Source organism: Bombina bombina, chromosome 2, assembly GCF_027579735.1.
Source record: "Bombina bombina isolate aBomBom1 chromosome 2, aBomBom1.pri, whole genome shotgun sequence".
Lineage (NCBI taxonomy): Eukaryota > Metazoa > Chordata > Amphibia > Anura > Bombinatoridae > Bombina > Bombina bombina.
Window position 1 is genome coordinate 1,311,192,923 of NC_069500.1, and position 13,350 is coordinate 1,311,206,272.

At 41.8% G+C, this 13,350-nt stretch overlaps 1 protein-coding gene across 1 annotated transcript in view; it reads left to right on the forward strand.

Moving 5' to 3' along the window:
- The window catches only part of MAN2B2 (mannosidase alpha class 2B member 2), a 341,988-nt gene that overhangs the window by 214,447 nt on the left and 114,191 nt on the right, over window positions 1–13,350 (forward strand). Inside the window, exon 16 of the mRNA XM_053704158.1 lies at window positions 9,011–9,157. Coding sequence (XP_053560133.1) covers window positions 9,011–9,157 — 147 coding nt within the window. The remainder of the gene's footprint in view (window positions 1–9,010; window positions 9,158–13,350) is intronic.

A 13,350-nucleotide genomic window follows, 5' to 3' on the forward strand; every position in this document is an offset into this window, starting at 1 on the left:
TCAGAAATGAGGATTTTTCTGACAGAAGCCAGAAAAACAAAACTTCTAGACTCTTGTCGGATACTTCATTCCGTTCCTCTTCCTTCCATAGCGCAGTGCATGGAAGTGATCGGTTTGATGGTAGCGGCAATGGACATAGTTCCTTTTGCGCGCATTCATCTAAGACCATTACAACTGTGCATGCTCAGTCAGTGGAATGGGGACTATACAGACTTGTCTCCGAAGATACAAGTAAATCAGGGGACCAGAGACTCACTCCGTTGGTGGCTGTCCCTGGACAACTTGTCACAAGGGATGACATTCCGCAGACCGGAGTGGGTCATCGTCACGACCGACGCCAGTCTGATGGGCTGGGGCGCGGTCTGGGGATCCCTGAAAGCTCAGGGTCTTTGGTCTCGGGAAGAATCTCTTCTACCGATAAATATTCTGGAACTGAGAGCGATATTCAATGCTCTCAAGGCTTGGCCTCAGCTAGCAAGGGCCAAGTTCATACGGTTTCAATCAGACAATATGACAACTGTTGCGTACATCAACCATCAGGGGGGAACAAGGAGTTCCCTAGCGATGGAAGAAGTGACCAAAATCATTCTATGGGCGGAGTCTCACTCCTGCCACCTGTCTGCTATCCACATCCCAGGAGTGGAAAATTGGGAAGCGGATTTTCTGAGTCGTCAGACATTGCATCCGGGGGAGTGGGAACTCCATCCGGAAATCTTTGCCCAAGTCACTCAGCTGTGGGGCATTCCAGACATGGATCTGATGGCCTCTCGTCAGAACTTCAAAGTTCCTTGCTACGGGTCCAGATCCAGGGATCCCAAGGCGGCTCTAGTGGATGCACTAGTAGCACCTTGGACCTTCAAACTAGCTTATGTGTTCCCGCCGTTTCCTCTCATCCCCAGGCTGGTAGCCAGGATCAATCAGGAGAGGGCGTCGGTGATCTTGATAGCTCCTGCGTGGCCACGCAGGACTTGGTATGCAGATCTGGTGAATATGTCATCGGCTCCACCTTGGAAGCTACCTTTGAGACGAGACCTTCTTGTTCAGGGTCCGTTCGAACATCCGAATCTGGTTTCACTCCAGCTGACTGCTTGGAGATTGAACGCTTGATCTTATCGAAGCGAGGATTCTCAGATTCTGTTATCGATACTCTTGTTCAGGCCAGAAAGCCTGTAACTAGAAAGATTTACCACAAAATTTGGAAAAAATATATCTGTTGGTGTGAATCTAAAGGATTCCCTTGGGACAAGGTTAAGATTCCTAAGATTCTATCCTTCCTTCAAGAAGGATTGGAAAAAGGATTATCTGCTAGTTCCCTGAAGGGACCGATTTCTGCCTTGTCTGTGTTACTTCACAAAAAGCTGGCAGCTGTGCCAGATGTTCAAGCCTTTGTTCAGGCTCTGGTTAGAATTAAGCCTGTTTACAAACCTTTGACTCCTCCTTGGAGTCTCAACTTAGTTCTTTCAGTTCTTCAGGGGGTTCCGTTTGAACCCTTACATTCCGTTGATATTAAGTTTTTATCTTGGAAAGTTTTGTTTTTAGTTGCAATTTCTTCTGCCAGAAGAGTTTCAGAATTATCTGCTCTGCAGTGTTCTCCTCCTTATCTGGTGTTCCATGCAGATAAGGTGGTTTTACGTACTAAACCTGGTTTTCTTCCAAAAGTTGTTTCTAACAAAAACATTAACCAGGAGATTATCGTACCTTCTCTGTGTCCGAAACCAGTTTCAAAGAAGGAACGTTTGTTGCACAATTTGGATGTTGTTCGCGCTCTAAAATTCTATTTAGATGCTACAAAGGATTTTAGACAAACATCTTCCTTGTTTGTTGTTTATTCCGGTAAAAGGAGAGGTCAAAGAGCAACTTCTACCTCTCTCTCTTTTTGGATTAAAAGCATCATCAGGTTGGCTTACGAGACTGCTGGACGGCAGCCTCCCGAAAGAATCACGGCTCATTCCACTAGGGCTGTGGCTTCCACATGGGCCTTCAAGAACGAGGCTTCTGTTGATCAGATATGTAGGGCAGCGACTTGGTCTTCACTGCACACTTTTACCAAATTTTACAAGTTTGATACTTTTGCTTCTTCTGAGGCTATTTTTGGGAGAAAGGTTTTGCAAGCCGTGGTGCCTTCCATTTAGGTGACCTGATTTGCTCCCTCCCTTCATCCGTGTCCTAAAGCTTTGGTATTGGTTCCCACAAGTAAGGATGACGCCGTGGACCGGACACACCTATGTTGGAGAAAACAGAATTTATGTTTACCTGATAAATTACTTTCTCCAACGGTGTGTCCGGTCCACGGCCCGCCCTGGTTTTTTTTAATCAGGTCTGATAATTTATTTTCTTTAACTACAGTCACCACGGTACCATATGGTTTCTCCTATGCAAATATTCCTCCTTAACGTCGGTCGAATGACTGGGGTAGGCGGAGCCTAGGAGGGATCATGTGACCAGCTTTGCTGGGCTCTTTGCCATTTCCTGTTGGGGAAGAGAATATCCCACAAGTAAGGATGACGCCGTGGACCGGACACACCGTTGGAGAAAGTAATTTATCAGGTAAACATAAATTCTGTTTTTTTTTTTAATAATAAACCTTTATTTTGTAACAGTGATTTAAAGGGATATGGTATACGACAAGGTGTTGGACTGAAAAGGGCTCAAAGGTGTGCATGTATATGTGTGTGTACATATGAATGTGTGTACATGTGTTTTAAACTTATATCTCAATATAAAGTCATAGTTTTAAAATTTAGTGAAGAACTGCACTATTTGATCTTGGGCATTAGAAGAGTATAAAAACAAAATTTATGCTTACCTGATAAATTTATTTCTCTTGTGGTGTATCCAGTCCACGGATCATCCATTACTTGTGGGATATTCTCCTTCCCAACAGGAAGCTGCAAGAGGATCACCCACAGCAGAGCTGTCTATATAGCTCCTCCCCTAACTGTCACTACCAGTCATTCGACCGAAGACAAGCAAGAGAAAGGAGAAACTATAGGGTGCAGTGGTGACTGTAGTTTAAAAATAAAAAACACCTGCCTTAAAATGACAGGGCGGGCCGTGGACTGGATTCACCACAAGAGAAATAAATTTATCAGGTAAGCATAAATTTTGTTTCCTCTTGTAAGGTGTATCCAGTCCACGGATCATCCATTACTTGTGGGATACCAATACCAAAGCTATAGGACACGGATGAAGGGAGGGACAAGGCAGGCGCTTAAATGGAAGGCACCACTACCTGCAAGACCTTTCTCCCAAAAATAGCCTCCGAAGAAGCAAAAGTATAAAATTTATAGAATTTAGAAAAAGTATGAAGCGAAGACCAAGTCGCCGCCTTACAAATCTGTTCAACAGAAGCCTCATTCTTAAAAGCCCATGTGGAAGCTACCGCTCTAGTAGAATGAGCTGTAATCCTTTCAGGAGGCTGCTGGCCAGCAGTCTCATAAGCTAAGCGTATTATACTCCTTAGCCAAAAAGAAAGAGAGGTTGCCAAAGCCTTTTGGCCTCTCCTCTGTCCAGAGTAGACAACAAACAATGCAGATGTTTGACGAAAATCTTTAGTAGCTTGTAAATAAAACTTTAAAGCACGAACCTTGTCAAGATTGTGTAAAAGACATTCCTTCTTTGAAGTAGGATTAGGATACAGTGACGGTACAACAATCTCCTGATTTATATTTTTATTAGATACCACCTTAGGTAGAAAACCAGGTTTGGTACGTAACACTACCTTATCTGCATGAAAAATGAGAGAAGGGGAATCACATTGTAAAGTAGATAACTCCGAAACTCTTTGAGCCGAGGAGATAGCTACTAAAAACAGAACCTTCCAAAATAAGAGCTTAATATCTATGGAATGCAAAGGTTCAAACGGAACCCCTTGAAGAACCTTAAGAACTAAATTTAAACTCCAAGGCGGAGCAACAGGTTTAAACACAGGCTTGATTCTGACTAAAGCCTGACAAAACGCCTGCACGTCTGGAACCTCAGCCAGACGTTTGTGCAAAAGAATAGACAGAGCAGAAATCTGTCCCTTTAAGGAACTAGCTGACAAACCCTTCTCCAATCCTTCTTGGAGAAAAGATAATATCCTAGGAATCCTGACCTTACTCAATGAGTAACCCTTGGATTCACACCAATGAAGATATTTACACCATATCTTATGATAGATTTTCCTGGTGACAGGCTTTCGCGCTTGTATTAAGGTATCAATGACCGACTCGGAGAAACCACGCTTTGATAAAATCAAGCGTTCAATCTCCAAGCAGTCAGCCACAGAGAAATTAGATTTGGATGGTTGAAAGGACCCTGAAGTAGAAGGTCCTGTCTCAGAGGCAGAGTCCATGGTGGAAAGGATGACATGTCCACCAGATCTGCATACCAAGTCCTGCGTGGCCACGCAGGTGCTATCAAAATTACTGATGCTCTCTCCTGCTTGATCTTGGCAATCAGACGAGGGAGCAGAGGAAACAGTGGAAACACATAAGCCAGGTTGAAGGACCAAGGCGCTGCTAGAGCATCTATCAGCGCTGCCTTGGGATCCCTGGACCTGGATCCGTAACAAGGAAGCTTGGCGTTTTGACGAGACGCCATGAGATCCAGTTCTGGTTTGCCCCAACGTTGAATCAACTGTGCAAACACCTCCGGATGGAGCTCCCACTCCCCCGGATGAAAAGTCTGTCGACTTAGAAAATCTGCCTCCCAGTTCTCTACTCCTGGGATATGGATAGCTGCTAGATGGCAAGAGTGAATCTCTGCCCATCAAATTATCTTTGAAACCTCCAACATCGCTAGGGAACTCCTTGTTCCCCCTTGATGGTTGATGTAAGCTACAGTCGTGATGTTGTCCGACTGAAATCTGATGAACCTCACTGCCGCTAGCTGAGGCCAAGCCTGAAGAGCATTGAATATTGCTCTTAGTTCCAGAATATTTATTGGAAGGAGTGCCTCCTCCTGAGTCCACGACCCCTGAGCCTACAGAGAGTTCCAGACTGCACCCCAGCCCAGAAGGCTGGCATCTGTTGTTACTATTGTCCAATCTGGCCTGCGGAAGGTCATACCTTTGGACAGATGGACCCGAGATAGCCACCATAGAAGAGAATCCCTGGTCTCTTGATCCAGATTTAGTAGAGGGGACAAATCTGTGTAATCCCCATTCCACTGACTGAGCATGCAGAGTTGCAGCGGTCTGAGATGTAGGCGGGCAAACGGAACTATGTCCATTGCCACTGCCATTAAGCCGATTACTTCCATACACTGAGCCACCGAAGTGCGAGAAGTATAATAAAGAACACGGCAGGAATTTAGAAGTTTTGACAAACTGTCCTCTGTCAGGTAAATCCTCATTTCTACAGAATCTATCAGAGTTCCCAGGAAGGAAACTCTTGTGAGAGGGGATAGAGAACTCTTTTTTTCGTTCACTTTCCACCCATGAGGCCTCAGGAATGCCAGAACAATGTCCGTATGGGACTTGGCAATTTGGAAATTCGACGCCTGTATCAGAATGTCGTCTAAGTAAGGGGCTACTGCTATGCCCCGCGGCCTTAGGACTGCCAGAAGTGACCCCAGAACCTTCGTAAAGATTCTTGGTGCCTTAGCTAACCCAAAGGGAAGAGCCACAAACTGGTAATGCCTGTCTAGGAAGGCGAACCTGAGAAACCGATGATCTTTGTGTATCGGAATGTGAAGATAAGCATCCTTTAAGTCCACGGTAGTCATGTATTGACCCTCCTGGATCATAGGTAGGATGGTTCGAATAGTCTCCATCTTGAAAGATGGGACCCTGAGAAATTTGTTTAGGATCTTGAGATCTAAGATTGGTCTGAAGGTTCCCTCTTTCTTGGGAACCACAAAGAGATTTGAATAGAAGCCTTGCCCTTGTTCCTCCTTTGGAACTGGGTGGATCACTCCCATAACTAGGAGATCTTGAACACAATGTAAGAATGCCTCTCTCTTTATCTGGTTTGCAGATAATTGTGAGAGCTGAAATCTTCTGTTTGGGGAAGAAGCTTTGAAGTCCAGAAGATATCCCTGGGACACAATTTCCAACGCCCAGGGATCCTGGACATCTCTTGCCCAAGTCTGGGCGAAGAGAGAAAGTCTGCCCCCTACTAGATCCGTTACCAGATCGGGGGCTGATCTTTCATGCTGTCTTAGAGGCAGCAGCAGGCTTCTTGGCCTGCTTACCTTTGTTCCAGGCCTGGTTAGGTCTCCAGCCGGCTTGGACTGGGCAAAATTTCCCTCTTGTTTTGAATTAGAGGAAGTTGATGCCGCGTTCGTCTTAAAGTTTCGAAAGGCACGAAAATTAGTTTGTTTGGTCCTTAATTTATTAGACCTATCCTGAGGAAGGGCATGACCTTTTCCTCCAGTAATATCAGAAATGATCTCCTTCAGTCCAGGCCCGAATAGGGTCTGCCCCTTGAAGGGAATGTTGAGAAGCTTAGACTTTGAAGTAACATCAGCCGACTTGGATTTAAGCCATAGCGCCCTACGCGCCTGAATAGCAAAACCTGAGTTCTTAGCCGTTAGTTTGGTAAAATGAACAACGGCATCAGAAACAAATGAATTGGCTAGCTTAAGCGCTTTAAGCTTGTCAAGTATATCATCCAATGGGGTTTCTACCTGTAAGGCCTCTTCCAGAGACTCAAACCAGAAGGCCGCAGCAGCAGTGACTGGGGCAATGCATGCAAGAGGCTGGAGAATAAAACCTTGTTGAATAAACATTTTCTTAAGGTAACCCTCTAACTTTTTATCCATTGGATCTAGGAAAGCACAACTGTCCTCGACGGGGATAGTTGTACGCTTAGCTAGGGTAGAAACTGCTCCCTCCACCTTAGGGACCGTTTGCCATAAGTCCCGTGTAGCGGCATCTATTGGAAACATTTTCTTAAAAATAGGAGGGGGAGAACACAGTACACCTGGTCTATCCCATTCCTTAGTAATAATTTCTGAAAACCTTTTAGGTATTGGAAAAACATCAGTGTAAACAGGCACTGCATAGTATTTATCTAATCTACACAATTTCTCTGGCACTATAATGGTGTCACAGTCATCCAGAGTAGCTAAAACCTCCCTGAGCAACACGCGGAGGTGTTCAAGCTTAAATTTAAATGTAGACATATCAGAATCAGGTTGAAGCATCTTCCCTGAGTCAGAAAAATCACCCACAGAAAGAAGCTCTCCTGCTTCAGCTTCTGCATATTGTGAGGGGATATCAGACATAGCTACTAAAGCATCAGAGTGCTCTGTATTTCTTCTAGTCCCAGAGCTCTCTCGCTTTCCTTGTAACCCTGGTAGTTTGGACAATACCGCTTTAAGGGTATGATCCATAACTGCCGCCATGTCTTGTAAAGTAAACGCCATGGGCGCGCTAGATGTACTTGGCGCCTCTTGAGCGGGAGTCCCTTGAACGGGAGTCAAAGGTTCTGACACGTGGGGCGAGTTAGTCGGCATAACTTCCCCCTTGTCAGTTTCCTCTGGTGATAAATCTTTTAAAGACAGAATATGATATTTATAACTTAAAGTAAAATCAGTACATTTGGCACACATTCTAAGAGGGGGTTCCACAATGGCTTCTAAACATAATGAACAAGGAGTTTCCTCTATGTCAGACATGTTTGAACAGACTAGCAATGAGACCAGCAAGCTTGGAAAACACTTTGATAAATGTAAACAAGCAAAAAATAAAAACGGTACTGTGCCTTTAAGAGAAAAAATTTTTGTCAGAAATTTAAAAACAGTGATAAAAAGCAGTAAATCTTACAAAATTTTTACAGTGTGTATAATAGACTAACAGAGCATTGCACCCACTTGCAAATGGATGATTAACCCCTTAGTTTCAAAACTGGATCAAAAAAACGATATAAACGTTTTTCAACAGTCACAACAAACTGCCCATATAACGATTTTGAAAGGCACAAAAACCCCTCAGAGAGGTCCCAAGTGTTCAGGAGACTCCTTCAGGGAAACTGGTTGTCTCAAGCTGCAAAATCTGATGCGCATTTAGGCGCGAAAATAGGCCCCTCCCACCCTGTATTCACAGTGAGAGGGCCTAACAAAACTAACCCTAGGCAAAATCTAGCCAGCCATGTGGAAAAAACTGGGCCCCAATAAAGTTTCATCACCAATATGTATAAAAAAACGTTTAAAACACTTCCAGCAAACGTTTTATTTTTCAGCAATATGAGAAAGTAATAAGAATATTACCTTTTACAGCAAGCATGATACAAGTCGTTATTAAATCACTGTAATCAGGCTTACCTTAAATAACTACGGTATTAACAGCATTTTCTAGCATATTCTTTCTCTAGAAAAATTTAAACTGCACATACCTCATAGCAGGAGACCCTGCATGCCATTCCCCCAGCTGAAGTTACCTCTCTCTTCAGTTATGTGTGAGAACAGCAATGGATCTTAGTTACAACCTGCTAAGATCATCAAAGACCACAGGCAGACTCTTCTTCTATTTTCTGCCTGAGGCTAAAATAGTACAACTCCGGTACCATTTGAAAATAACAAACTTTTGATTGAAAAATAAACTAAATAAACACCACATCTCTCTAGCTACTTCCTTTTTTGTCGAGAGCTGCAAGAGAATGACTGGTAGTGGCAGTTAGGGGAGGAGTTATATAGACAGCTCTGCTGTGGGTGATCCTCTTGCAGCTTCCTGTTGGGAAGGAGAATATCCCACAAGTAATGGATGATCCGTGGACTGGATACACCTTACAAGAGAAATGAGGGATTTAGTGCACCCATGCTTTTCAAGATCCAGATGTTAGCTTACCCTAGACTTGCTTGAGCACTAATATATCACTTGTAACCTGTAATATTGGTGCAAAAATAAAAGCGCTATAGATTTAACTTGAGTGGTGTTAACCTGCAGTAGCGTTTTTATATTTTTGCTCTCCACTTTTAATCTAGGCCATATATGGTTTTACATATATATTTATGTTTAAAGAGTGTAAAGTGTTTGCTTTTGTATTGATTTAAAACAATGAGTGTAAAATTATGTGTATTGTAGGAAATGGATCAACATATAACAAGACATCACGTAAAACCACTGATATGAATGTTACATTACCCCCAAATATTCATCTTCAAATTCTAAGCATTCCAGGTTGGAAATATTCTTCAAATCACACAGAACATATTGAGAAGATATATAAAGGTAGGATGAATTAAAATTTACTTTCAGAATCAATTGTACCTACTTTGCTGTTTTTTGGTCTTTCCAGTTAGTCAATGGAGCTTTGTAAATTATCTCTGAAAAGTGAGCAGTTGCTGTTTTAATGCAGCTGTTTTGTATGTTACATTAGGCCTGAATGAATGAGGGAAAATTGAATTTCTAATTTTATTGTTTATATTTGATTTTGACACTTACCCATACACTTTTTACAAACTATTGCACATACAGTATATAATGCCTGTATGCAAATATTAGGTTGATTACACTCTTGTAACTGTTATTATGGTTTAAAAATGCAGTCTGTCCTACATGTCATATTGTTAACCCTCTGACATATCCTTACATAATCTATATACCCAAATGTATGTGGACACCTACTTATTGAGTTTGTCAAACACACCATTTGCTAACAGGTGCATACAATCCAGTATATAACCATGAGAACTACATAGACAAGCATTGGCTCTACATGGGTTGTACTGAAGAATTCAATGACTTTAAAGTGGCACTTTCATAGATTTTCATTTTTGTCCTACTAGATTTGCCCTGGTCAACTATAAGTGCTATTATGGTGAAGTGGAACTATCTAGGAGCAACAGCATCCTAGCCACAAAATGGTAGACCACATAAACTCAGAGTGGGGCTGCCGGGTGCTGAAGTGTCTATCATGTTAAAATCACCTATCATTTGTTGCATTACTCGCTGCACAGTTCCAAATTGCCTCTGGAGGAAACATCAGCATAAGAACTGTGTGTCGGGAGCTTTTTTACATGGGTTTCAATTGCCAAGCATCTATACACAGGACTCACATGCACAATGCCAAGCATTGGCTGGAGTAGTGTTAGGCCAGTCACCACTGGACTCATTCTCTGGAGTGGTGAATCACGCTTAAATTATCTAGCAGTCTGATGGAAGAATCTGGGTGTACTGGTTGCCAGGAGAATTCTACCCACCAGAATGCATAGTACCAACTCTAAAGTTTGGTAGAGGAGGGATAATAATCAGGGGCTATTTCCCAGGGTTTAGGTTAGGGCCCCTTAATTTCAGTGAAGGGTCAGCGTATTGCTTCTAACTTTGTGTCAACAGTTTAGGGAAGGCCCTAACCTCAACCCCATTTAATACCTTTTGGATGAACTGGAACTTCGATTGCAGCCAACCTTCTTGTCCAACATCAGCATTTAACCTCACAAATGCCCTTTTGCCTGAAAGGGCAAGCTTTTTCAACGCAGCCTTAATCCAAAATCTTGTGAAAAGCCTTCCTAAAAGAGTTGTGGCTAAAATAGTTGCAAAAGGGGGGGGGGGGAGGTTTTACCAGGGATTTATATAGTGACATCGTTATACTTTCCTACCTTGCATCAATGTCTCTTTTAATACATTTTAGTATCTTATTAGTTTCTTATATACAAGTATGCCTAAATCCTATTTATTCTCTGTTTTACTAGGTCTAGTCCATTTAAATAAAAAGAAGCCTACATATTTTTACTTTCAAAATGTGGAACCTTACATTTACCAGTAAGTTTCTATGCTGCCTATTTAATTAGAAGCAATAGAACATGCTTCTACTGCCTGCTCTACTGAGCGTTCTCTATACAGTGATATGTCTACCTGCACATTGGAGTGCTTGAAACACTCATTAATTAGTAGGTGTCCACGTACATTTGGGTATATAGTGTATGTAAAAATATGTTAGAAGGTTAAAAAAAATACATTAAGGACGTACTGCATTTTTAAACCATAATAACAATTGTAAGAAAGTAAACAACCTGACATTTTCTAGGGGATGTGAAGGTCTTGGTGGTAGGAAAGTAGGGCTGCCTGTGATTGCTTGATTTTAGGCATTATTGGCTGGGATTGGTATTTCCTAGGTGGGTCTGGGCAGTCCTAGAAACAAAGGCATACATTTGTCAGGACTGTCTGTGGGATGCCTATATACATGGAATACAAAAAAAATTAAGTCTACAGTAAATAAAACACTCTTTTATTGGGTATATTATTGAACACTAAGGGTGTTATTTACTTTAGAATGTGTATTTTGTAGTTTATGGATAGCAGTATATTAGGGATAGTAATGTAACTAAACACATTTTGATTTATATTCCTTAATGTATAACTTTTTTTCCATCTGTATATATCATTGGTGCATTTTTCTTTTTGCGACCCCCTCCCCCCCATTTCCTCCTCACCAACACTTTCTGGTCATATCTACTGCATTTATTTCACATCCTGAGGCCAGGGGCACAAGAAGAGGTCATGCACCTTCACTTCATAAAGAGGAATTATTGATTTTTAATAAAATCTACAAACACAATATTTGGAGAGCAAAGGAGAGGGTTGGCTATAGAACCCCCCCTCAAAATATTCTGACCCCTAGGCAAAGGGCTATTTGGCCTAGGCAAAAATACAACACTGGTGTTAATAAAAAGCACTATATCAGTCATTTTCTGATTTGTTTGGAAGATTACGCAATTAAAAAAATAAAAATGTTTTAAAAACTACAAGTGAGTAAAAACTAAATTAAAGCATTACAGTGTTGTATTTCTCCAACATTGGTGTGTCCGGTCCACGGCGTCATCCTTACTTGTGGGATATTCTCTTCCCCAACAGGAAATGGCAAAGAGTCCCAGCAAAGCTGGTCACATGATCCCTCCTAGGCTCCGCCCACCCCAGTCATTCTCTTTGCCGTTGCACAGGCAACATCTCCACGGAGATGGTTAAGAGTTTGTGGTGTTTAGTTGTAGTTTTTTATTCTACTATCAAGAGTTTGTTATTTTAAAATAGTGCTGGTATGTACTATTTACTCTGAAACAGAAAGAGATGAAGAATTCTGTTTGTGAGAGGAAGATGATTTTAGCAGACAGTAACTAAAATCGATTGCTGTTTCCACACAGGACTGTTGAGATGAAGTAACTTCAGTTGGGGGAAACAGTTAGCAGTCTTTTCTGCTTAAGGTATGACTAGCCATATTTCTAACAAGACCATGTAATGCTGGAAGGCTGTCATTTCCCCTCATGGGGACCGGTAAGCCATTTTCTTAGTTAAACATAAAAGAATAAAGGGCTTCAAAAAGGGCTTAAAAACTGGTAGACATTTTTCTGGGCTAAAACAATTGCTTTACTAGGCATTTTATGCAGATTCTAACTAATTATTGGTATTATAATCTTGGGGAACGTTTAGAAAAACGGCAGGCACTGTGTTGGACACCTTTTTCAGATGGGGGCCTTTCTAGTTATAGACAGAGCCTCATTCTGGGACTGTATAGGGGTTAAATGTAAAAACGGCTCCGGTTCCGTTAATTTAAGGGTTAAAGCTCTGATTTGGTGTGCAATACTTTTAATGCTTTAAGACACTGTGGTGAAATTTTGGTGAATTTTGAACAATTCCTTCATACTTTTTCACATATTCAGTAATAAAGTGTTTTCAGTTTGAAATTTAAAGTGACAGTAACGGTTTTATTTTAAAACGTTTTTTTGTGCTTTGTTGACAAGTTTAAGCCTGTTTAACATGTCTGTACCATCAGATAAGCTATGTTCTATATGTATGAAAGCCAATGTGTCTCCCCATTTAAATTTATGTGATAATTGTGCCATAGTGTCCAAACAAAGTAAGGACAGTAATGCAACAGATAATGATATTGCCCAAGATGATTCCTCAAATGAGGGGAGTAAACATGATACTACATCATCCCCTACTGTGTCTACACCAGTTATGCCCACACAGGAGGCCCCTAGTACATCTAGTGCGCCAATACTTATTACCATGCAACAATTAACGGCTGTAATGGATAACTCCATAGCAAATCTTTTATCCAAAATGCCTACTTATCAGAGAAAGCGTGATTGCTCTGTTTTAAACACTGAAGAGCAAGAGGACGCTGATGATAACTGTTCTGACATACCCTCACACCAATCTCAAGGGGCCATGAGGGAGGTTTTGTCTGATGGAGAAATTTCAGATTCAGGAAAAATTTCTCATCAAGCTGAACCTGATGTTGTGACATTTAAATTTAAATTAGAACATCTCCGCGCACTGCTTAAGGAGGTGTTATCTACTCTGGATGATTGTGACAATTTGGTCATTCCAGAGAAATTATGTAAGATGGACAAGTTCCTAGAGGTTCCGGTGCCCCCCGACGCTTTTCCTATACCCAAGCGGGTGGCGGACATAGTAAATAAAGA